This window comes from Rhinolophus sinicus, linkage group LG02, assembly GCF_036562045.2.
Source record: "Rhinolophus sinicus isolate RSC01 linkage group LG02, ASM3656204v1, whole genome shotgun sequence".
Taxonomy (NCBI): Eukaryota; Metazoa; Chordata; class Mammalia; order Chiroptera; family Rhinolophidae; genus Rhinolophus; species Rhinolophus sinicus.
The window spans coordinates 127,592,260-127,618,991 of NC_133752.1; the positions used below are offsets into that span (position 1 = coordinate 127,592,260).

General features: G+C 33.7%; 1 protein-coding gene across 1 annotated transcript in view; it reads left to right on the forward strand.

Moving 5' to 3' along the window:
- The window catches only part of PAWR (pro-apoptotic WT1 regulator), a 97,796-nt gene extending 72,928 nt beyond the window's left edge, over positions 1–24,868 (forward strand). Inside the window, exons 3-6 of the mRNA XM_019751255.2 lie at positions 3,917–3,951; positions 18,236–18,383; positions 20,043–20,147; positions 22,187–24,868. Coding sequence (XP_019606814.2) covers positions 3,917–3,951; positions 18,236–18,383; positions 20,043–20,147; positions 22,187–22,273 — 375 coding nt within the window. The 3' untranslated portion in view covers positions 22,274–24,868. The remainder of the gene's footprint in view (positions 1–3,916; positions 3,952–18,235; positions 18,384–20,042; positions 20,148–22,186) is intronic.
- The last annotated feature ends 1,864 nt before the right edge of the window (positions 24,869–26,732 follow it).

Below are 26,732 nucleotides of genomic sequence, written 5' to 3' on the forward strand. Positions count from 1 at the left end.
CACCCCTGGTCATCCCTCTGTGGAGCTGTTCTCTGCACCCTGCACAGGCTGTGAATTCCCCTTGCCAGACCACCTCTTTCAGGGTGCATTGTCTTTACCCTTCTGGGGATCTGAAACCCTACTCTGGGCCACCCTTTTGAATGGATGACCATCACACCCTGCTTGGGGCTATTGACGTTGCTTTATGTGACTCCCTTTCTGACCTTACCTCAGGACTAATAAACTGCCATCTCTTTCCTGCTTTGTAGACACACTCCTTACTCTGCTCAGTCTCTGATTTCTCAGGCCAGGCAAGTCCCGCCTGCTGTATGGACACTCTGCTCCATATGTGTGGACTCTGATTCTCTATGCCAAGCACTCTTCTTCATGTAGGGTTCCGGTACCCCGCTCAGGCCACTGTGTTTCCCTACCACCTTGCTCTGTCCCACCTAATGGCTTTAGGACAGAATCGTTCAGGAAAGGAAGGGAAATGATGAGTTCTTCCTTTTTAAATTTTTGTTAATTTGATAAAGTTCTTGTTTTATTTTGTATTTTCTTAGTTATTTTATCAATTATACTTACAGATATTTTGTTCTACACTCATCTTCAATCTATCTTGCTATGTTGTGTACCCCAGTGTAGTGTAGATATTTTAACTTAGTCTTGAGGGTCAGCTACACGTTATGCCTTAATTTTACTGAGTGCTGGCTATGGTTTTGTTGCTAATTCGTTTATTTGACTACCTTAGCTACTGTTTTGCTGTATTCTGTTGGGTCTGTATTTGTCTGATCTTGCATCATATATGCTTTTATATTTGTTTATACTTGGTAGGTTCTGGTCAGCCAGTATACCTGTGAAGACAATGCTCATGGGATTTCCTTCTTGACCATTCTCAGCTTACATACAGCAGAATGTTTTGTTTAAACTTACACAAAACAGTTTGTGCTCTGCCAACATTTTCTAAGCTCTACATAGGTCTTTACCCCTCCCTTTAGTAATATAAACCATCATTGCAAGGAAGATTATTTCAGGAAAAGTATATTTAATATCAGTTGTATAACAGACTTTGGAGTTATTGGATGGTCTAAATACATAGTCTTTGAAACTTTTAAGACCAGTATCAGTCTTAGCAGTTGTGTTTTTTATAAGCAGTTTCAGTGATAACTGGCATTCTTCCTTTTCCCCCCACATTTCTGATTTTAACCATATGCTAACTTTAACAGTTACAGTAATTATTAATTTGTCATCCTTTTTTGGGGAATATTTGTGGCCACAGAAATATAGAGGCTTCTAGTTAGCAAATCTAAGGTAAAGTGTATATTTGTATAGAATTTTGTTTTAATGTGTAGAAACATCAAATCTAAGGGGTGGTTACCTGCTTCCCATGTGTTTTCAAAATCGACAGATACAGATGGAGTTTAAAGTGATCTCTATACTCATGCCAAAAAGAGAAAACTGGGCATATCTTGAATAAGAAATGTAGATTAAAAAATCTGCTTTACGTATCTAAGTGACCAGTAATTAATCGTTTTAATCCAGTTATTATGCTTTCAAAAATAATTCACAAACTAGATTTTATAAAGTATGTTCTTTGTTGTTATTCACTAGAGATTTCATATTTTTATAAATAGGAGATCTATTTTACACGTTTGGTATACAAAGTACAAAGATTCATCTGCCTCATCTTTAGGGGCACCATTTTAATGACAGGCAGATAAGAAACTCTCTAAAGTTTATTTGCTAGGCTTTTGTCACTGTCCCTGCTGTAAGAACAGCTGATGCCCAGGGAGGGTTAAAATGTCTTTGAACCAACTTTCAAAGCATGGCTTCCCCAGAGGTAATCCTGCTTGAGGGGTCAAGCCCACACACGTGGATATTTTGATATCCTGTCACCTGGTGACTTCCTGCAGTTGGTTAATTTCAAAGGAGTTGTGCTAATTGTTTTACTCACTTAATTTCCAAAACAACCCAATAAGATAGACGTTGTTGTTATTCCTGTTTTAGAGATGAGGAAACTGAGACTGATAAAAGTTAAATAATTTACTTATGATCCCACAGCTACAGAGTAGCCTTTGGGGTTGGAACTTGGATCTAAATCTTTCTCTTAACCGGATGGTTTGCTCTACTGTTTCCCCACTTTGCTGTGTCCTTAATGCCCCCGTGCAGTCAGTAGTTGCTGTTTCAGTTTGGAATCTGGTCATCTTCTAAAGGAAGCTTATTCTCTGATTTTAACCATATCAGAAATTCCTTAATTGTAGGATCTCTCTTGGAGATGTTTAGTGAGTAACTAGAAAAAAGAGTTATGGCCATTTTTAAAAAGACTCACCATTTAATTTTGACCAGTTTTATTAAAATGAAACTGTAAAAATACAAGGTGTGATCAAACAATACAATGAATGTTTAAATAAAAAAAAATATTAAAATACACTTTGCCATTAATCCCCCTGAAAATACTCCCCCTCCCTTCGAACATATTTATTATCCCATCATTCTTGCTACTTTCTGAAGCAGTTCTGGAAGTCCTCTTTCGTGAGTGTCTTTAGTTGCGCTGTCCTGGCTGCCTCGATGTCCTGAATCATTTTGACTTTGGGGAAGAGCCAGAAGTTGCACGGTACCAGATCCAGTGAACAAGGTGGATGAGGACACACTGTAATGTTTTTATTTGACAGAAATTGCCAAACCAGAAATGATGTGTGACACGGAGCATTGTCATAATGGAGGTGAAACTGTTTGCCAGTTTCACGTTAATGTCTTGTGCGTGATCCATGATTTACGGCACACTATAAAACACACCTTCTCTAACCCTAGCTCACACCCGACTGACTGCACCAAACAAGTTGAAACTTGTCACACACTGTTCCTAAGATTTGATTCGTTCCTTCCCGTTTTGAAGGTCCCTGCCTTTCAGTTGGATGGCACTCGGCAGCAGCATTCACAGTATTTCTTGATCATAATGAAAAGCTCCATGTCACATATCGCTTCTGGTATATGGCAATTTCTGTCGAATGGAAACATTATGGTGTGTCCTCATCCACCTTATTCACTGGATCTGGCACCGTGTGACTTCTGGCTCTTCCCCAAAGTCAAAATAAAATGACCATGAAAGGTAAATGTTTTGAATTGATTAAGTTCATTGAGGCAGCCACGATAGCACAACTAATGACACTCACGAAAGAAGACTTCCAGACTGCTTTAGAAAGTGGAAGGAACAATGGGAGGTGTTCTAAGTGAGCGGAAGTATTTTGAGGGGGATTAATGGCAATATGTCTTCTACTGTAATAAATTTTTAAAAATTTAAACACTTACATATTATTTGATCACACTTCATATTTGGAGGTTAAAAGACCTCCAAAGCCCAAAGACCTGGGCTGTTAAAAGACTGAACAGAGAAATGACTGTCCAGTTAGTTGCAGGGAAATAATTTTTTCACCTCAATGGTTAATGTTAACTTTTTAGCAATCTTTTTTTTTTTTTTGGTAGTTTAGAATCAGCATGAAAAATACTCTCATTTTTAATTTTTAGCTGTCTTTAAAAATAAGCAATAATTATATATGTGGTGAATTGGATCTTTTTATAAAATTGAGGGCATAAAACAGACGGGAGGGGATTATAATCATGCATTTTTTCAGTGTTCATTGACTAAAAATATTTGAAGCTGCTGGGTGATAAATGATACTCCTTTTGTCCATTTTCTGAGCTTTTAAAATACTTCCAAATTAAAAATATAATTTGAAAAAAGTGATTGGTTTCATCTGACAAATCAGATGTGGGGTCTTGTTTTGTTTGATCAGCAATGTGAATTTTTAGAAGTAATGGTTAAGTGTTCCAAATTAGTTTCTTTCAAAATTAGATATTCTCTACCAACTGTTTTATATAATCTGGAATTGTATGCTTGCACACACACCCAAACTGATGTGTCATTATTTTTACTTCACAGGAGCCATCTAGAACAGTTTCAGGCAGATACAAAAGGTAAGAATCCTTAAGTTATGACTTACAGCATATTGTAGACATGAGTGTAATGTCTGTCTCACCATGGTTAACTAACTAGAACTGTTCCAAGCAGCTTTTTGAAAAATAAGAAAAAGAAATTACACTGTAGGCAGGAATGTAATGTCTGTCTAACCATAACTTATTCTGACATACCTTGCAGCCTTTGAGTACTGTGCACAACCATGAATTTGTATGGGCCTGATGAACTTAGCAAAATAAAAACTTAGAATCATTTTCCATTATGTATTTAACGTTGAAAATATACCTGTATTAACTTGGACTGCCATAGCAAAATGCCATAGACAGGATGGCTTAAGCAGAAATTTATTTTCTCGTAATTCTAGAGGCCAGAAGTCAGAGATCAGAGTTTGGCCAGTTTGGTCAGATTCTGGTCAGAGCCTTTTCCAGGTCGCACGCTGACAACTTCTCATTCTGTCCTCACTTGGTGGGAGGGGCTGGGGAGCACTGCTGGATCTCTTTTCTAAGAGCACTGACTCCTCTCCTGAGGACTCCACCTTCCTGACCTAAGCTCCTTCCAAAGGCCCACCTCCTAATACCCTCGCATTGGGGGTTAGGATTTCAACATATGAGTTTGGGTAATGAGTAATGCTTTTTACCAGAAAACGTGTTTGAGTGTGTGCATATGTATAGGGAAAAAATCAGAATTAGGTATGAGAAGCTGTTTAATGGAAATGCCTAGAATATTAGCTTCCTTCTTTCTTATTGAAGCCATAAAGGTTGCCGAAGATGTGGTCATACTTGTGCTAATTGTACAAGTATGAATAATTGTAAATCTTATCAAGTGCTTATAATGTCTACCATAGATGAGAGAAGTAGGGTTAAAGAGGTAGAATAATTTCATTGGGGTTACAAAGCTAGTCAACAGCAGAATCTAGATTGAACTCACACGAACTAACTCCAGAATCTACATACTTGCACAAGACCATCTACCTGTAGATTTTATACATGTGAAAACTTTGTTTTTCTCTATTTGTCTGTTAAAGTTTAAAATCTTTAAAATATTTGGTTAAAAGTATTGGTTAGTCCATCTAAAATAACGCATTAACAGGAGCTCTAATTTTAATATTTGGTAATTTTTATATAACATGAATAGTTTAAAATGGAAAGAATTTCTTTTCTTTTGCAAGAACTCATTGCCAATCAAATAGGTATAATTTGGCTTATTTTCAGGCCACGTTCTTAAACCAAAAAAGTTTTTATCATCAGTTTTGGTTTAGGAAATAAAGATAAACTTCAGTAACTTATCAAGTTTGTTGTATGAATCACAATATATTTCATTAAATGATAAACCTTAAATTATGATTGACACTTTCCAGATTTGTGTTCTTTTTTAGAATTTATTTTTCAGTTACAGTTGGCATATAATATATTAGTTTCAGTGTACAACATAGTAACTAGACATTTATATATCTTACAAAGTGATCACCCCGATAAGTCTAGTACCTGTCTGACATACATTGTGTTCTTTAATTAGAATCAGTAGGGGAATGATTTTCTTATAGATCTTCATCAGAAGCTTTACTTACATATTATGGTGTTAAATCAGGAAGAAATTTGGTTTTCCATTTGTTTTAGATCATTATATTACTTGTGACCTGTTTTTTTATTCTCATACTTGTACTTTTTTATTCTCATAGTCTAGAGCATGTGTTTTGTTACTTTTCAGCTTTCAAATGTTTAGCCTTGTTTAATGTTATAAGAGAAAAAACTTTTTTTAAGTTTCTAATCATTATTCACTGGCAGCAACTTATAGTTGGAATACTGTATAAAAAGAAAAGGACATTTACAAAAAACGTAACACCTAGAATCTATATCTGAATTTATCAAATCCTTATCTAGAGGAATTTTTTATACTGTGCATCAGCAGCTCATTGTTTTCATTAGTCTGTCAGCACGTTGCAGCAATGACTAAAGCGTGGATGTTTCTTGGTGAGGTGTGTGCTAACTAATGGGGATCAAAACAAGGAGAAATGGGCTAAAGGGTAGAAATTGGCATCATTTGTTAGAAAATATTTTCGGTAAATAACATATACTCTTAAAAAGTACACATACTCTTAAAAAGTCAGAGGGTACAAGCAACCACAAGACTAGTTTGCATGTGTGGTGTTATAAATTGTGAGTTAAATATTTTTTTGTTACCAGTATCAAGAATGTACTTTTTGAGCTTTGAATCTGTTAAGAACTCACTCTTAATTATGCCACACAGTGGTCCCTCCTTACCCACAGGGGTTATGTTCCAAACCCCTATTGGATGCCTGAAACCATGGATACTGAACCCTTTGTATACTTACATACCTATGATAAAGTTTAATTTATAAATTAGGCACAATAAGAGACTAACAACAATAGCTAATAATAAAATGGAATAATTATAAACAATATGCTGTAATAAAAGTTATGTGAATGTGGTCTCAAAATACCTTACTGTACTGTACTCATCCTTGAGATGAAGTGAGGTGAGTGGTGTAGGTATTGCGACATTAGGCTACTGTTGCTCTGATGATTCTTAACAAGCACTTGTTGGCTTCTCTATGGCAGCTTCTCTGTGGCATCTCTGAATTGCCAGCATCACTGCTCTTGTGCTTTGGAGCCATCATTAAGTACAACAAGGGGTGCTTGAACTGTGGTACCTCGACAGTCGATCTCACACCTGAGAAGGGTAGCAAATGACTAGTGGACGGGTAGTGTACATAGAGTGGATACACTGGATAAAGGAATGGGTCACATCCGGGATGGTGTGACATTTCATCACACTACTGAGAATGGCTCAAAATTTAAAACTTATGAATTGTTTATTTCTGGAATTTTCCATTTAATATTTTCAGAATACGGTTGACCACAGGTTAACTGAAATTACAGAAAGTGAAAGCACGGATAAGAGGGGGCTACTGTATTTTATTGAATTGACTGTTATCAAGAGCATCTCTAACATATTCACTGATCTCCTTTTTAAAACCTGTTTAAATAACTTTGAGGAACTATAGTCGTCCTTCAGTATACGCAGGGGATTGGTTCCAGGACTCCACTCAGATACCAAAATGTGGGGATATGCAAGCCCCTTATATAAGCCTGTGCATTCTCCTGTACACTTTAAATCATCTCTAGATTATGTATAATACCTAATACAATGTATAGGCTATGTAAGTAGTTGTTATCTGTATTTATTAGGGAATAATGACAAGAAAAAGGTCTGTACATGTTCAGAATAGACGCAACTATCATAGGCCTAACTACATAGTAGTACTCGTCAGCAACAACGTAATATTTTTTTCCCCTGAATATTTTGCATCTGAGGTTGGTTGAATTTGTGGATGCAAAACCTTCAGCCATAGATGGCCAGCTTTATTTGGAGGGATGGCGGCCATGAAATTTCTGAAACTCAAAGTTTAGGAAAGATGGATCAGTGTCATGTATGGTTTTTTCCCCCAAGAATTTCATTAATAGAATGTTCACTTGGTTAAGTTTATAGTGCATTAGTTAGTATAAAAAACATTTTTTAAAAGATAAGACAGATTGTTACATGTTTGGCTATAAATAGGATACCCTGCTTGGTGTGATATCTAAATAAAACCTTCATTCATTAAAAAAAGGACAAGACATTTCTGAATGACTTGCAAAGGGCAAGATTAACCAGGATGTATAATTTACCATTCTTATTTAAGCATGTAATTTTACCATTAGGAATGGCACTGATTAAAAAACATGGGAAGCAAGTTAAGACAAATACTAAGTTTTATCATGGTCACATAGTAATTAACTGGTCCTTTTGTTGTGACAAGTGTGTTTAATACAGTATTAATAAGTAACATTTATGCAAAGTTCTTCTAAGTCATCCTCCCCAACAGTAACTTCAATAGGTTACATTTATATGGCTTTTAATAGTAGGCAAAGCACTATCACACACCTTACCTAACAGTAGGCTCAGTCAGCCAGCCTGACAGACCTCTTTCCAAAATGAGGAAAAAGGCTTTCGTTCTGTGAATCCTTTGTTGTACCACATTCCCTCTGAGCAGAAATTAGTTAAGTTACAAGAGAGGAAATATTTTTTAAGGTTTTGAAGTTTTAAGTTTTTGAAGTTATAAGAGAGGGAAATTTTTGTTCTTATAAAGAGCATTGGACACATCAGGATATGAATATTAGAATTAATGTTAAAGCTAAAACGTAAGTGCAAAAATTCTATTTCAAGTCTGTAATGTTTCATGTTATTATTGTCCTTGTGTATAATTAATGTAGTTTTGTCAGGACCTTTCTACCCTGGTTATTTATTTATTTATTTTGAAATTACTGAAAATGATTAGGGTAGAATTTTTATACAACTTAAAAATTTGTGTTCTTCATTTTAAAAGCAGTTCTTACGATTGAATATTTGGATTAGAAAAACCCACTCATAGCCCTATTACCCAAGTCAGTCACTGTTAACATTTTTATTTTTCACTTCCAGTTTATTTTTCTAGGCTTTTTATTTGTATAATTGTGAGCATAGTAGACATACAACTTTGCCTTCTGATTTGCTCATTAGTTACTGTATCTTCAACTTTTATTTTAAGTTGTATACTGAATGTCTAGTATCATTTGAGCGATCTCTGCATTTCTCCTTTTCAATAAAGTGTAGTATAAATATACAAGATACCCACACTGTAACTGTTTTGGGGGACCCATAATTTCTTTTTTTTGGTTGTTTCCCAAAATTGCTTTATTTGGATAAAATGTGACTATGACTCTTTTCCTTAAGGGCCAATATTCTCTTCCAGAGTCAGTTCTGCTCTGCCCGTAATGCTTGTTTTGAAAAATTGAATTTGTCCCAATTGATATATTAGGGAACAATTTGACCATAACACAAATTTTGTGTTTGCTTATGCAAAATTTTGTTCATGAAAAACACTAAGTAAATCCAGAAAACTGTCCTCGCTCAACTGAGTCACAAGGAGTACAAAAAATGTATGCCTCACACATCTACTGGTTACCTCAGTGTGAGCCACAGCCATTCACGTGTGGTGTTAGAACTTCCCATCAAATTTCGGATAAACCTCCTTTTGACACTTAGTGTGGCAAGAAGAAGAAGGATCACTTTTAAAAGATGCTATATCTTGAATTACATCAAATCTGTTGTTTTTGAACTAAAATACATGGAAGTTCAACCCTTTAGTTGTGATTTGATTCTTAGGCTCTTTCATAGGAGATTGAATAGACTAAAATATTTAAGCTTGGAAAGTAATTTATTTAGAAACACTATTCATGCAAAGATTTAAGACGTTGTAACACAAATGTTAACTTTTTTCTACATTGAACTTGCTTCATACTCATGTAAAACCAGTAGTTCTTGTTTGCACTTGTGTTTGGAGAACCACTGGGTCAGTCACAAGACACGTCCTTGGTTTGTCGGTCAAGGGTCAAACCAAAAAACTCAGCCAAATTCTTTAAAGGTAAGAATTCCAGACTAAAGAAGACCAAATATATCTCCCAGTCATCAAAGAGACACTGGTCTTCTTGAGCTTATGTGACCTTTTCTAAAGAAATCTATTCCTTCTCCAGATCTTCTATTTCTGTGTTAGCATATCAGTTCAATATTTTACCAAATGCTATAAGGCACACAATGGCTGTGCTCTTCCGGTTAATGGGTTTTGCAAATGCACATGAAAGTCACAAAATAATAATTTAAAAGTAATTGAGATACTGGTACATCTTCCCTTGTGGATTTGTGAACTTTTCTCTATGTTGTAAATATTAGCCAAGATTTATATAGTATTTATTATGTACCAGATACTATTCAAAATGCTCTCCATATATGTTAATTCAGTTAATTCTCCAGTAGCCTCATGAAAGAGATATTTTATTATCTTCATTTTGCAGATGAGGAAACTGAGGCACAGTAAAGTTTAATGAGTTGTATGAGATCAAACATATTAATTGGCTGACTTTGTCAGCATATGTTGCATGTTGCTTTATCTCATATAATAGTATTTATCTGGGTAGAATGTGGAATGTTGGATTCAGAGTTTGATTTAGCTTAATTATTTTGACTTCAAATAACTGAAAGTTACCAGTAACTGGGTTTTTTCTGTTTAACATAGGTTTTTTTTATTTTGAAAAGTAGCTTCTGCATAAGTGGCCATGGATTTCAGAGTCTACTCAGCTGTCTTTACATGGTTCTAGCTACAGTACAGTATCAGAAAATAGCTTTTGTTTCTATGGTCCTGAGGTCCAACAAGATCTAAAATATCTTCATAATCATGAAAGAGAATTTATGTAATAATATTTTATGTAAATTTATTTTTAAGTGCATTCAATGTATTATACTTCCTTGGAAGTAAACCACTAACATGAACATGCTATTCATACTTACTCTCTTTTTTTAAAGAGCTTTATTGAGATGTATTAGGTTGGTGCAAAAGTAATTGCGGTTTTTGCAGTTTAACATTTTAAACTGCAATTATGTTTGCACCAACCTAATATTATAAAATTCAAACATCATAAAATTCATCCTTTGAAAGCATACAATTCAGTGGTTTATACCATCTGTGTTATACAGCCATCACCACTATCTAGTTCCAGAACTACCCTCTGCCCACCAAAAGAAAGGGCAACGCTATACCCATTCAGCAGTCAACTCAAATCTTTCCTTATTCCCAGCCCTTAGCATCCAGTACTCTGCTCACTGTCTTTATAGATACGCCTTTGCTGGATAATTCATATAAATGGAATCATACAGTATGTGGCCTTTTGACCTGGCTTCTTTCATGTAGCCTAATGTTTTCAAGACTTACCATATGCCTGGATATATATCACAGTTTGGTCAATCATTCATAGTTGATAGACATTTAGGTTGTTTCCACTTTTTGGCTAATGTGAATTATATTAGAATATATAACAAAATATGCTATGAACATTCATGTGCAAGTTTTTGTGTGATCCCTATTTATTCTTGTACCCAGAAAATTTTTGTATTGCTTAGTTGATTTTTCTGAAAAAACAAAAGTGAACGTTTATGTCAAATACTAATTTACTGTCTAGGAAATGCATATTAAAATAATAATGAGGAGTGTGTAATTTTAGCTTTTCTTACTTAATATAATGGCCTGTATCTGGAAGAATGTTTTGTTTTCTGAATTTGTTTTGTCTAGCTCTCAGGTAGTGAAATTTGAGCAACCAGGTACATTTGATAACTGTCATATTTGATCTCTTTAAGATAATTCACTATATTTAATATATCAGAAATGAGCATATCATACATGCAATAGCCCCTAAATAGAGAAAATTAAACTTCTAACAAGATAGGTTTATAAGCTATACCATATTAATTTAAACAGTTACAGTACTGACATTAAACTGATGTTATTGAAAACCATCAATTATATAGGAAAATTATTATCTATTTATGTTAAATGGGGAGAGCATATCACAAAAAGTATAATACAAAACAAAGTCTAACATAATATATATATAAAGTGTTCTTAACTTGAAATCTATTGATGAGCTGCTAAAATTCTGTGTCAAAGAATATAATGTTTATTTACCTGAGAGAAGCGCTACATTTTTCATCAGATTTTCAAAGGGATCTTTGATCTAAAAAGATTAAGAACTAATATGTTGTAATAAAATGTATTGGCAGTTATCTCTGGGTTGGTGGGGTTACTGGAGATATGATTTACATTTTTCATTTCCTACAGTAAATTTGCATCACAATTTTAATGGAGTCTGAGTTGATTTCAGTCTTTGATTGTTGCTGTGTGTGTGTGTGTGTGTGTGTGTGTGTGTGTTGTGTGTTGTGTGTTGTGTGTGCTGTGGTGGAAGGAGAAAGAGAAGACCTGCACAGAGTAAGGGGCTGTTTTGAAGAGTGGGAGTGGTGGTAGGGAATAAGGTAATGAACTATATTAAAAATAACAATGTACTTTCTGGTTACTTAGGAATTTCATGATTTATCCACTACTTCTAAATATTTGATATCCATTATAAAAATAGGATTTTATTCATGAGTCTTATAGTTCTTCTAATTGCTAAGCTTTAAAATGTCTATTTTAGTGGAAAATTCCTCTGGCAGTAATCTCATAATGCTGCCAATCTTGTTCTCATGATACTTTTAGAATAACAATTTTTCATTCCCCCACATAACACCTCCTAGTCTTTCCACAGAAAATGTAAAAATTCCCCAAGGGGGGAAAACTTCCAGTAAATGGTTGTATTTATCTTTGATGATACTGTTTATTCTTTTCCCTTTTCTGAACATTAGAGTTAATATTTTGGGGAGATTCTTTTTGGAATTGTATTAGGGGTTTGAATTAACATTCCTGAGTAGAATGTTACAAACTTTTTGGAGTTAATGAAACAATCTTTTATTCTGGGTATTTTGTACTGTGCATATCCTGCACTCAGAATAGGTTAAAAACATTTCTGTTTTTAGAATAAACAGAGCTAAATTTGGCAGTAAGATCAAGTAACACAATTTTTCACAATTTCGACAGTATTCCTTACAAACCTAATACACGCCAATCTAGGATGCCATCATCTCTTACCTAGATAAGTGATTATCATAGCCTCCAGTCTGGCCTCCCTCACTCCAGTTTGCTCATCTCCAGTGCATTTTGTTAAAATGATTGTCTTTTTCCCTACTTTAATGGCTTCCCATGACCTTTAAATGATGTCTCCCCTAGTCTTCAAGGTAGAGTGATGCATAAGGTGATGTTAGGATGCAAGGTGCAAACATTGAAACTTCTGTTTATATTTCCCTTTTAATCTAAAATGCTAAGACATTTGTACTTAATAGCCAGTCCTGTTTACTAGTTATTTACTCATTACTTCCTTGCTGTATGTGTCAGATGGTCATTTGGTACTGGAGGTATCCTGAGGGAAGCATGCTTTGTTTGTTCATTTTCTGAGTGTTGTACAATACTGTAACATGAATGTTTAAATGGATTTATGATTTGTTGTCTAGTTTAAGTAATATTCACAAAATGGATAAGTCTGGGAGAAATTTGAGAATATCAAACCAAATATATAAGTATAAAGATGATCACATGATTCTTCAGTTGGCAAGATACACAAAATCAGATCTGTTCTTATAAATCAGAAAAATATCTTTGTTTGTAAAGCATCTCTTTCTGCTATGATAGCCAGAAGAGTCAAATATGCAATTTGATCTGAGAACTAACTTTTTGAATTTCTGTCACAATGTATTAAAATAAGATCCTAAAAAGCGATGAAGCATTTTAAATTATACTTTCATTAAAAATATGATAGTCAATTTTTGTGAGAACAAAATTTTGTACCATAATTAAAACATAAATTTTAAGTTCTTTTCATCCCTTTATGTTCTATTTTTGTTATATTTATTTTAATAATATAAGTCACATTGATTTATATAATATGTGATTATATCACATATGTTTGTATAATGTATATAATATCTGCATATATAATATGGTTATGTTGTAACTCATATTATAAAATTGTAGGTACGTGTATGTACTAAGATGGGGCTGTAATGAATAAAATTTGGGTAGCATTAGTTTAAATTCTTATGAAATAGCTCTCAGGTTTCCTGCTTGCTTTTCCAGGGCTGTATCTTATCACTTCTGTGTTTACATTTCATGCTTTAGGCATACTGGACTTTTCTGTTTCTCAGATGAGGCACATACTCTCTGTAGATATTTGCACATTCTTATTCCTCTTTTTAGTCTTAGTTTAAACATTCTCTAGCGTAACTGCCGCTCAAACTGTGGTCCTTGAACTTTCGTTACCAATCCATGACTAGATAAGAACAGAACTCGAGAGTAAATATTTAGAAGCTTGACTTGCATTTTGACGTTGTCGTCATCACATCCAAGTGCATGATCACTGGACTCCTTGGTGACCAGGATATTGATGAGTCCAAGTGCCTTAGTGCATATGCAATTTTTTTAAATTTAATTTTTAGGGCAGTTTAATGTTCACAGCAAAATTGAGGGGAAGGTAGAGGTTTCCCATATTCCTGCTGCCCTCACACATGCACAGCCTCCCCCATTATCAACATTGCCCAACAAGAGGCACATTTGTTATAATTGATGAACTTATGTTGACACATCATAAACACCCAGAGTCTATAGTTTGTAGCTCACTCTTGGTGTGGTCCATTCTATGGGTTTGGACAAATGCAGAATGACATGTATCCATCATTATGGTGTCATACAGAGTAGTTTCCTCGCCCTGAGAATCCTCTGTGCTTCAGCTGTTCATTCCTCTTCCCATCACCGCTACCCCCACCCCTGGCAACTACTGATCTTTCTATTCTCTCCATAGTTTTGCCTTTTCCACCATGTCATATAGTTAAAATCTGTGCCCTCTCTTTTTCTTAGTTGGCCTGGCTATAGGCTTATTGATTTTATGCAGCTTTTCAATGAAATACCTTTCGGTTTAATTGATTTTCTATTATGTATTGGTTTCCTGTTTTTCAATTTCATTGATTTCTGCTCTAATTATTTAATTTCTTCTGCTTGCTTTAGATTTAATTTGCTCTTCCTTTTCTAGTTTCCTAAGATAGAAACTAAGAGTATTGATTTTAGATCTTTATTCTTTTCTTATATATATTGCATTCAATGCTAGAAATTTCAATCTAAGCACTGCTTTAACTGCTTTCCACAAATTTTAAGTTGTGGATTCATTTTCATTTAGTTCAAAATATTTTTAATTTCTCATGAGATTTCTTCTTTGATCATATGTAATTTAGAAGTGTGTTGTCTAATCTCCATGTGTTTTAAGATTTTCCAGTTATCTTTTCTGTTACTTGTTTCTAGTTTAATCCTATATTGAATCCTTGATCCGAGAGCAGACATTGTATGATTTATATTCTTTTAAATTTGTGATGGTGTGTTTTATGGCCTAGAATATGGCCTGTCTTAGTGAATGTACCATGTGAGCTTGAGAAGAGTGTGTATTCCACTGTACATGTGTTATTTTTATATTAATCATTTATAACCCAAAATGTATAAGAACTGATGAAAATGTAAAGATTTACTTACTTTAAAAATCATGTGTCACATTTAGACTTATTATTGTTCCATTAATAAAATAATTTTTAGAATAAATAGCAAATCAATGAAAAGTAAAAATCTTTTTCATTCTTTTTAAGTTCTGCTTTTGTTAGTATTATCTAAATCCTGAGAGTAAAATTTATGTTCTTTATTTGTAACTCTATTTACGATATAAAAAAGCTTTAATGACATTTTTTATAAGAAAAGATAGATCTTTTCTGAATGTGACAGTAGTGGTAAACCAAATGATGAGATGGAAGTAATTTCAAAGAGATAAACAATAGAGATTGTACTAGTTTTGTTGGGGAAGCATTATCCTCCTAGATTGAGTTTAATTTTTAGTCATTGATGGGGAAGTGCTAAAACCACAGTGAGTAATTTGCAGTGATGTACTGGCTGCTAAAACAATAAAACCATCTAAATTTAAGTCGTATTTAAAATAGGCATGACATAAATATATTTACAACCACAAATGCATTATTTGAAAGAAAGAATATTACAGTCAATATTACAGCTAAGAAGCTGACAGAAGCAGATCTTTAGAGTTTCATATGCTATGTAATCATTAGTGCTTTGAGTTTCTTTTAAAGTCTCACTTCCGGTTGCCAACATTTAAAAACTACACACAAATGAAAAGACAAAGATGTTTGCTAGGAGATGTTGGTTGATTCTCTACCAAAGAAGGTAATCCATGTAACACTTTCCAGCAGTATCATAACTTGATATATTTAGGAACAGTTTAGTGATATTATTTAGGAACAGTTTGATGATACAGAAAACCAGTTCTTAGGCAAGTAAAATAGCAAAGCAATTTTTCTTAAAATTTGGTAAACACATTGATTTTGCTAACATGACAGTGATATGAATGAAGAATTTTAACTTCCTTGCTGACAAACACAGCATGCTCTGAAGTATATAAAACTTTGAAAGGTGAACAAACCAACAAATAGGATTTGGAGTTTTGCTTTCTTTTGTAGGAGTATATTCCGATTATATAGAGACGGTGACAGGGAAAACATGCTGGAACTTGTGCGAGAATGTAAATTAGTGTCCTACTTCTCTCATTGATAAAGTCTTGCTGTATCAGCTGAACTAAACAATATACCATGTTTCCCCGAAAATAAGACCTAGCCTGGCCATCAGATCTAATGCACCTTTTGGAGCAAAAATAAATATAAGACCCAGTCTTATTTTAATACAAGACCCGGTCTTAATATAGGATCGGGTCTTATATTCATTTTCACTCCAAAAGACAAATTAGAGCTGATGATCTGGGTAGGTCTTATTTTCGGGGAAACACAGTACTTGTTATTATCAGGTAAATTAACAGTGGTTCACCAGAAGTGTGGATTACTTAAATACTAATGTATTAAATTTGAGATTAAAAAGTAAATGATAATTTGGAGGTTCAACTAATCGATTTATCGTATGCTGAGGTATACAGTGATTTTCAATGGGAAATTTTCAGATAAAAGTGTTTGAACTATGGGGTGAACTCACTCTTAGTGTTTTTACAAGCTAAGAAACCAATTTGGTCCCCAGCTTATTAAATATGTGAATTAGACTTATTTCCCTGATAGCTTCATTTTTTCTTTTTTAATCTTCTTAGTCTGCAATGCAAGGAAGAAGTATCAAATGTTTTCAGTGTTATTTAAGATCAAAAGGACAGAAATGATGTTAGAAATTTTGGGGGAAAGTTCTACAAATTGTTATGATGGGTTCCACAAAATAGAAACAATTATCAAAGTTGATAGTGATTTTAGTATTGCACATTTGCAAAATATTATGATCAAATACCTTACAAATTTGATAAGACACTTTGAATTTTGTTTTCTATGAAAAGAGAAGCAATGCATAGGAAATTAATAGATCAGGAATCCATTTTTTTCATCAAAATTTATTTTAGATGTAGCTATAACTTTGATGGATAAATGAATGAAACTGACTACTCTTGAAGGATTGAAGACAAATTTTGAAAAGCATCATTTTCTGCGGTTGGGGTAAAAGTTAAAAATGAATATCCTGAGCTTGCTGAAGTTGCTTTAAAGTCTGTTCTGTCAGCATACACCTGTGAAACTAGTTTCTCTGTTATGAGTGCTATTTAAACAAAACATGGATGTAGTTTAAATATCCCGCATCCCTTGTCAGCAGTGAGCAGTGTTATCAGCAGTCCAATCTAGTTGAGGTAAATTAGCAAGTCTGGCAGCCAGCCTCCAAGGTAGCCCCCAGGAACCCTACCTCCTGGTGTTTACACCTGGTGTAATCCCTTTTCACATTACGCACTGGGTTGACATATGGGTTGACATGATAGTATGTCGTGGCTTCTGAGATGAGGTCAGAACAGATACTGCAGCCTCTGTCTTGGTTGCTTTTTCACTTTCTCTCTGGAAACCAGCTGCCATACGGTGAAAAAGAGCCCATTGAATAGGCCCAAATACTGAGGAACTGAGGCTTCTGGCCAGCAGCCAGTGAGAAACTTGAGGCCTTTTGCCATCAGCCACGTGAGTTTAGCGGCAAATTCTCCACTCTACGCAAGCCTTCAGATGACTTACGAGATTGATAGCTGTTTTCTATAATTATTTGCCTATATGTATACTTCCAATGAAAAATATGCAGTTTTATGTAATTTTTTTTTCTGTTTATTCTAATTACATTACTGAAATATAATTTTATGGGTCTGAATCTAAGAAAACATTTGATTTTGGACTTGTATTTTGTATGGCCTTTTTTTACTTTTATTTTTCCCAGTGGTTTATTTGATCTTACAGAAGTATTGATCCATGATAGATTGGAATTAAAAACAAACAAACAAAAAAACGGTTCTTCACAGATGGTCTCCATTAGCTCCTCATCACAGTACTGTACACTTACCGTATCCTGATGGTCATCCTACCTTATTACAATTCATTATATTCACTGTTAAACTGAAAGCTCTGTGACCGGCAGAGGCCACGTCTGTGCTATTCCATCTTCAGTACCCAGAACAGTGTCTGGCAAATAACAGTGACTCAGTAGATATTGGTCAGAAAAATTAAGGAGTGTTTTTCATTGTGTTGAATGAAAAATTTTTCATTGTGTTGGAATAATGACTAACTTCTATAGTTATAAATAAGTTGGCTACTATAACCATGTGTCCTCAGGGGAATGGTAATTGTTTGCTGTAAATAGAAAATATTCTTGGCATTCTTCTGGTTGAGTATATTAGGTATTTTTATAAAATACAATTTTTATTTCCATAGCACAACCACTGCCTCTGAAGAAGATGTCTCAAGTAGATATCCCCGAACAGACAGAAGTGGGTTCAACAGATATAACAGGGATGCAAATGCGTCAGGTAATTTGGTCTCAAGTAGCACATTGGAAAAGAAAATTGAAGATCTTGAAAAGGTATGAATTACAAATTATTTAAGATTGATACAATTAATATACCATTTTGATTCCTTTTTTACTTGCATAGCAGCAGGGAAAGAAAATAAATTGAAATTTGTAGGAGCGAGACCGGGCCAAAAAAGGGAAAAGATGAGCAGTAATTGACAATATCATGAGTGTTAAGTGGTATTTCCATGTATAATCAAATTGTAGCTTTCAATCACTGTCTAAGTATATTTTTTTTAGATGTGTTGTGGCTAGGCATTTTTCTGATTTCCTTAATACTTTCCTATCCAGTCCTGTTGATGTTAAAACTTTTAAAAATAGAGCCAATTCTTGTATTCCTTAATATTTAATGGATACTCCCATTCTGTCAAGTGCTATCTCTAATACATTGAAAGTAGTGTTCGCCTTCAGAATGGTTAGAAGCCTGTGTGGCAATATATACTACTATATGTTTATTATATTATCTGTATAGATTGGCATTTGTAGACTTTCTTTTGGGTTCTGAATTAGAGCCTAGAGCCATCTTTGATGCTTGAAACAATTTTAAGAATAAACTTGTTTATTATAGTATTATCTCTGAAAACAAATGAATATGGGCATACATTTATTAATCATGAGATCTCAAGTTTGTTCTGTAGAATCCAACCTCTGAAATTGATATTAATACTGAATTACTTTCTGATAGTTGAAAATATGTTTTGTTTTGCAGAATTGCAATTATTCCCTGTGATATAAAGATTGTTTTTAGTAGAGATTTAATTTTAAAGGTTTTCTTTTTGTAACATTATGATTATTTTTAGTTCACATCTGACCTTTAATACTAGGTTCTATGGGTCTCAGTTAAAAACTTTAAGGAATACATAGTTCAGCAGTTTCTAGGGGGTTCTTCTAAAAGGCTTTTCAAGTTCCACAAGAATTCAGAGTGACTTGTTAGTAGTTGGCAGCAGTTGATGAAGGAGGCTGGCTCGCTGCTTTCTCTGAGGGTCAGTAGGAAAGAAACCACGTTCTGGGCAAGACCTTTTCAGTTCTGCTTCTCTTTTGACCCAGCCTAAGGCCCTGGATTCTGAATAAGATTTCTTTGAAAAAGATGTTGCATTATTTAAGTAATACAATTCAGTTCCTTCATTTTATTCATTGTGAGTTAACTAGCAGAGCCAGAGGTAAAATTGAGGACCATTATTTTTCTCTTTAGACTGTTTCATAGAGCCATCTCCTTTTCTTTTCAAAAAAATTAATCTATTTAAAAAATTTATTTTCCAATTACAGTTGACATTCAATGTTATATTAGTTTCAGGTATACAACAAAGTGATTTTCTGAAACTTTGTGTTTTTAATAAAACATTGAATTTCCTCAAACAGGATATTATCAATTAAAAAAATATTTCATTACTAATGGTGGTGATAAGCTAAAGAGGATAGATAAGTCATTGAGTATTAGTATTTGTTAAAGACATAGATTTAATCAGAAATATACCTTACAACTCCATTTTTCCTCTTATTCTCTGGTTGGTTTCTGGGATGGGTTCCTCCTTTCCTCATCAAGTCATATAAATTCATTGGGAATCTTCATATATCTAAGGTACTTCACTAAATTTGCCAGATGTATGTCACTTAAGATTATAAACAATCAATTACTTTACAATTAATAAACTTTGTAATTATATCTACCAGGAAGTATTACGAGAAAGGCAAGAAAACTTAAGACTTGTGAGATTAATGCAAGATAAAGAGGAAATGATCGGAAAACTGCAAGAGGAAATCGATCTGTTAAATAGAGTGAGTCTTTACATATTTCAATTTCATGGTTTCCTTTTTTCTGGCAATTGGATAAAAATACATAAAGGTGAAGGAATTATTTAATTTCATTGTTGAGTTCATTCTTTTGTTAATGAGAGAGTAATTTGTGGTAGTAAGAACCATCATTTCATTCTGTAAACTGATTTTTCGCTGGCCAGTTATCAGTTGCATTCACTTAATCCTTTTGTGGGGCTGGACTGATGACTGGGTTTGTTCTGTGTTTTGTTAGAGTCTGGAGATGAGAGGCAGTTTGGCTGCACTGCACACACAAGGGCATTGGCAGAGTTGCCTCAGTGAAGAACTATAGTTACTGCTTTCTTGCCATAGGAAATTCCAGATGCCTTTGTATTTTCCCCGCATTTTTTTCTTCAATTAACCTGTTTCCCCGAAAAATAAGACCTAGCCGGACCTCAGCTCTAATGCGTCTTTTGGAGCAAAAGTTAATATAAGACCCGGTCTTATAGCTGGACCTATTTTCAGGGAAACATGGTGTACATATGTACCCCAACTTTAGGTTTATTGGCCTTACCCCAAGGTCTCTCTTACAATTTTTTTGTAGCTCTTTGTTTTTCGCTTTCCACCTTAGAATTTACTTTCCATCTAAGAAGCAGGTATTAATGCTAGATCATACTTAGGTAATGGTGATAAGAGATTCCATAGTTTTGCTTTTTAGAAGACTTTAGATAAGATAGAGGAAAGAAGTGTTTGCTTCAGGGAAAAAAGGACCAGATTCCTAATCCAATCTTAACTCTAACAATGACAGAAGAGAAAATAGAGAGGTTTCATTATGTGTAGAATAATAAAGCTCTAAGCCATTAACTACAGGTTATAGATGACACTAAAACTCAGAGTTTAAGTTTCTTAAGGTAATATGTAGTAATCGCACAGTAATCAGCTGAGCCAGCATTTGATCTCAGGTATTCAAGAGTCCTAATTGTAAACAAGCTCTTCCATTCTTGTAGACTGCCTTTGATCTTGGTTCAAAACCCAGGCGTTCTCTGTTGGTTCTGGACTATGGTATAATAAAATCTGCAAATAGTTTTGATGTTGATGGTGTATTAACACTGCCTGAGGTACTGTGTGCATTAAAGGGAATAATAAAACACCTGTGCTTACAGAGTTTATAATCTAGTAATGAAACGTGAATGTATTTCATCATTTAATTCTAAATCTTAGGTAGGTCTCAGTTGTAGTCATTTTAGGAATCTTGTATCTTTATTGTTGTTTTCAACAGATTAATTTTTCAGCATCATTTAGTTTGTGAGTAAATGCCGATTCTGTTTTTGTACATTTTAAAATCATTTACCTAATTGTCCAGACAGAATACTACATTTATCAGAATACTACTATCCAATAGCACACATGCTCCAAATTTTAGTATTTTGAATTTCAAGGATACGTCTACAAATGTCTGCTTTTCCAACTATCAGTAAATAGTCTGCCTTGAAATAATGTTTCTTCTAACTAAAACTTAGAGTGGATTATCTTTGTATTTACCAAATGGTTATTATATATATGGCACTAGGATTAATATAGTGGCTTTCGAGTTTTTTTTTTTAAGCTCTAAAACCTTTCCCTCAAACAAAATGTCATAGAGAAGACTAATATATAAATTGAACTAGATCAGCTCTATATACCCCGGATCGTATTTTTCCATATGCCTCGGTTCTATCACTTCCTCATATGCGCACCTCACAACATGCACGCTTATAAAAAAATCACACAAGGTGATAGGAGTACTTTTAGAACTTATTTATATATTGGAAGATACACAATTAAAGAATTAAAGCATTCTGATTTTTATGCCTTCTCTTGAAAAACTGAAAGATCTGGCCAGAGTTGGCTCATATTTTGGTAACAGTGAGAGGAGTGGATGCTCCCTTTAGGTGCAAATTAATTGCTTATATGAATTGTCTTTGGTCTTTGAATGTGTATTTTTGAAGTGTTTTTAACCACCTTCAGAATATTTTAAAGTATTTTAAAAACTCACATATTACTTTCCTTTTTGTTTCCCTAAGGACCTAGATGACATAGAAGATGAAAATGAACAACTAAAGCAGGAGAATAAAACTCTTTTGAAAGTTGTTGGGCAGCTAACAAGGTAGAAGATTCAAGGCTCAGTGTGGGAAAAAATATTTTAAAACTACTGATTGAATGTTATGGCTAATGTTAAGACAATATTCCTATGCTGCAATACATTAAGTATGTATATTTATTTCTAGTAAACAGTGGATGTTTATTTTCAAAATATTTCATTTTCATTAGTAGTTTCAAAAAAGTATCTACCTGTTATTTCACAAATAAGTAACATCCTTCAGTTATTAAAATGATAGGTTATGCCTCTTGGTTTTTGTGTGGTATTCAAATAATATATGGTTTAAAGTCACAACCATTTGAATATATTTTATCTATGGTAGTGCATTTTCTCCCTAAAGGAATATACATAGTCTTTGTTTACATGAATTCAAATACTTTTGGGGAGTTACCTGCAAATGCCTTGTTACTGATGTGTGTAACCTTTTATGTGTTGATGATTTACTCATAAAGATCTTTGTCTACTGTCATTTGTTCTTTGAACTTATTCTAAGCAATTTAGAGTTATATAGAGTTACACTATTTTGTATAACAGTCATCTTTAAAAAGGAAAGCTATTATAAAAAGTCACTTAATATCATGTACTAGTTGGCTAAATATAAAATTTAAGAGAATACTTGAATTGTGCTATAGTAAATTAAAATGTACTATTTTGTATTTGAATATTGAAGAAAATTTAAAATCACTGTAACTTCTGAAAAACACACAATTATAATTTTAATGTAAAATTTCTTACATAGGTACTACCTTTTCTATTAGTCCAAGGTTTATAAGTGAACATGGGATATGTAAAAAGTTGTTTATTCATCAAGCTTGGAGAGTGTGTACAATTTCAGTGTATAAGAAAAAAATCCATATTTAATTATATGCATTAAAATCAAAACCAGTTATTTATCCACACTTATAAAATCAGAACCAAGATATTTATCCACACTTAAAACATTTATACTTACATTACAAAAGAGTACATAAACAGAAATAGTACTTAAATACATTGTTTAATTTCTAACTTGGAGAATAACACTGACATAGTTGTTCTCATGTCAGAGAATTCTTGCCTGCCCTACCTCAAATTTATGGGATTTTCATTCTAACAGTGGATTTTTAAGAAACAGAATTATTTTGAAGAATTATAGAATTTTCTGTTAAGTATCATTAGTGTTCAGAGTTGTTTTTTGTTATATTTTCATGTTGAGTAGTAAAGCCCCTCCTTTAAAATATATTAAGAAATGTTGGCCTGATAGTTGACTCTCAAACAGTATACTGATACCTTTTTATCCAGCTAACAAAGAGAAGGGGCTTGAACATACATAGCCATTTTGAGCACCCCGCTAATTCTTCTTCCGTCAATTGCCAAGTCCCTTCATTATTCAGTATTAGAAAAATAGGGAAGGTGAGACAGTTGGAAAAAATGTAGAGTGAATGATAAAATTCTGATGTTGGAAACGAAAACTCTGTGCAATTACCAGGTTCCCCCCATCCCCAACCCCGTTCCATTTCAGAAGTTTCAACCTTGGCTGATTATCAGAATCACTTGGGTTGCTTAAAAAGAATTTCCTAGCTATAGTTTCTAGGTAGTTTTAGGTTGAGACCCTGGACCGAATTTTTAAAGCACACCATCTGATGATACTGATCATAACCTGGGTTTGGAAACAGCTGCCATTGCCTTTTTCCTTTTGTACCTTCCATTGGAGACTCTGGAATTAACATAATTTTAGCTATCAGCATTTTCCCCCCTTTTAGTTTATTTAATAACCTGGTCTTGGGGGAAGTTGTGTGTGTGTGTGTGTGTGTGTGTGTGTGTGTGTGTGTGATTTTGTTTTACCAAAAAGTTCAATGTTAGATTACCAAACTTGATATATTTGCAGAATTTCTGCATAAGGGCATCCTTTTCAGAGAATAGTACTGAGCCTGGGAACAGTGATCCACTACCCACTCAAAAGTGGTTTTCCAGGCTCAGTCACCGCCTTTGGCTGTGAGTTACTCATCTCCCTCCGTCCCTTAGGTATGTGGCAGAAATATCGGTATTGTTTAGTTTCCCATCTACACTTTGGATATTGTGAAAATGCTGTCAGTATCCAGCCTTAAAAATATATTAGTGTATTGGTTTCACTAAAAGAAGTATTTTGAATTTTCTGTTTAACCATATGTAATTAAAAGAATATTTCACTTCCCTTTTTAAAATTATTCCAGTTATTAATACTTCCAAAGACGGAGCTGTTTTGAATTTTTTCCTTTCCTTCAGTTTATCAGGAACATTCATTCCCAACAATGATCTTGTACATAATGGTACCTAGGGCAAGTACAGTGCCTAACGACTTAGGCAAGCTTTCACATGCAGTTCTTCCATCGTTAAATACATACTTATGTCACACATAGATTTTTTACACTGAATGTTAAAAATTAAGTAGAATCTGTTACAATCTCTCTTTAAAATTTAGAAAAAGCATTGATATTTTAAAAAGGTAAATATGTGTGCACTACCCTTAGAAAACTTGGCTATTGTCAATAAAATGATAGTATTTGTGAGATTATTAGTCCTATTCAGAAATAATATTGCTTATATTTCCTGGGAATTTGTGGCATAATAAAGCATATCCAAAGTTCTAATGTGTTTATATTATTTTCAAAACAATAAGGTTATTAACTTTAAAATGAACATGACTTGACTCGCTGATTTCTGACATGCATTAACTTGTGAATTACTGAAGTAATCTATATTTGATTTCTCCTGCATTGTTATTTTATTGCACTATAGTTACCTTTAAAGAAGAAAAGGACGGTTTTCGGGTTTGTATTTCTAAGGGAATTGACTAAATATATTGTAGTAGATCAGCACTATCACACTTGCTCAAGTAGTTTAAAACATAGAAAATTAAGTATGGGGCAGCAGATACATGAAGCAATGTATTTTTTTTTTTTAATAACTTTTTAATTGTGGTAGAAGCAATGTGTATTCTTGTGGTAAAAAATCTACCTCAGTTACACGTTTTATGTTTTCTGGGTTTTTATAATTAGAAATTAAAATGCAAGATTTTGTGTCCACTAATACTTTGTTGAATATAATACAAGTCAATATATTAGATATATTCCAACACTGTAAGACAAAATAGGAAAGACCTTGGGTTTGATAATTGATGTGGTGTCTTAGACAATACTCACATGTCCAGTGATAGTCATCTTTCATCTTTTCTGCTTTATGATCTTGAATCAGTGCCTCGTAAGTTCCATGCAATGTTGGCACTTAATAACCTTTGTTAATATTGTGTTAAAGATTCAGGCATATAGTTTTATCTTGTAAGAAACCAAATACATCATCTTTTCATGGGGGAAGATATGTTAAATGAATATCAACCAGCATTCAGGAATGTGAACTTTAAAATAACATGTTAGAGTCAGCGCTATACATTCTGTTATTATATCTCAACTATTCCAAATGTGTAACAGTAAACTTCTTTTGTATTGGAACTATGCTCGTTCTCAATAAAGGACATCCCATTGACTAGCATTCTAGTTTATATTATCTTAGAACCCGTGACACTTTTCTTGTTCCATTAAGCTGAAAGCATAATACTAATAGACAATGAACATTTTGCTCATCAGATACCTCAGCAAAGGCAGTTCCCCCCATGCTGATAAGTTTCTCAGCGATGCATAGAAGTTGTTTGTTTCGTTTTCAGTGTAAAGACTTGAACCATTCATTACCCAAGAAATCTTGAGCCCATATTTTTTCATTTTACTTAGCTAGAATCTCATAGCATGTTAAAGTCATATTCCCATCTCCGAAATAATTATGTGTGAGTATGTGAGAGGAATATTGATGAGGGGGTTTACATTAAATTTTCGTATCTATTCTTTCCGCAAGTGTTTAATAGTCACCTGGGTATACAATTACAGATGTTACAGAAGTTGGGAAAAAAAGACACAGACCAGCCCTTCCAACTAGCAGTGGTCAGTCTGTGTAGTGTGAATCAGGAGCATAAAGTGGAATCACTCCTAAGTATCATTACCTGGTCTAATCTGAGTAGTTCATTCAAAAGTAGTTTTTGGTATTAATTGTTCAATCATTGTCTTTTAGGTCTAGTTAATTAATAGGTATTTTATTTGCTGCAGTATTTACTGAATGGTGGAATGCATAATTAGATAATTATGCATTATGAAAAGAACATTTTAAAGGAATTTATAGCAGTAATGAAATAAAAAGAATTCAATGTATGTCATAGACACCAAACTGTTGATGGTATTTTTAAGTTAGTTTTTCTTTCTAGGCTGTTGATTACTGGTTTGTTTTAGGTATTTAAGTCTAATGCACTGTTCACATATGGGCAATCACTTTGATAATAATAGAATGATCACTTGATGGACATTTATTATGTGCCTGCTTTGGTTCCCCCCTCTGGATACCTAATACATGCATATATTTTTGGTGAAATTGTTTCTTGAAAGATTTGGCTATGCAATTCAGGGTTT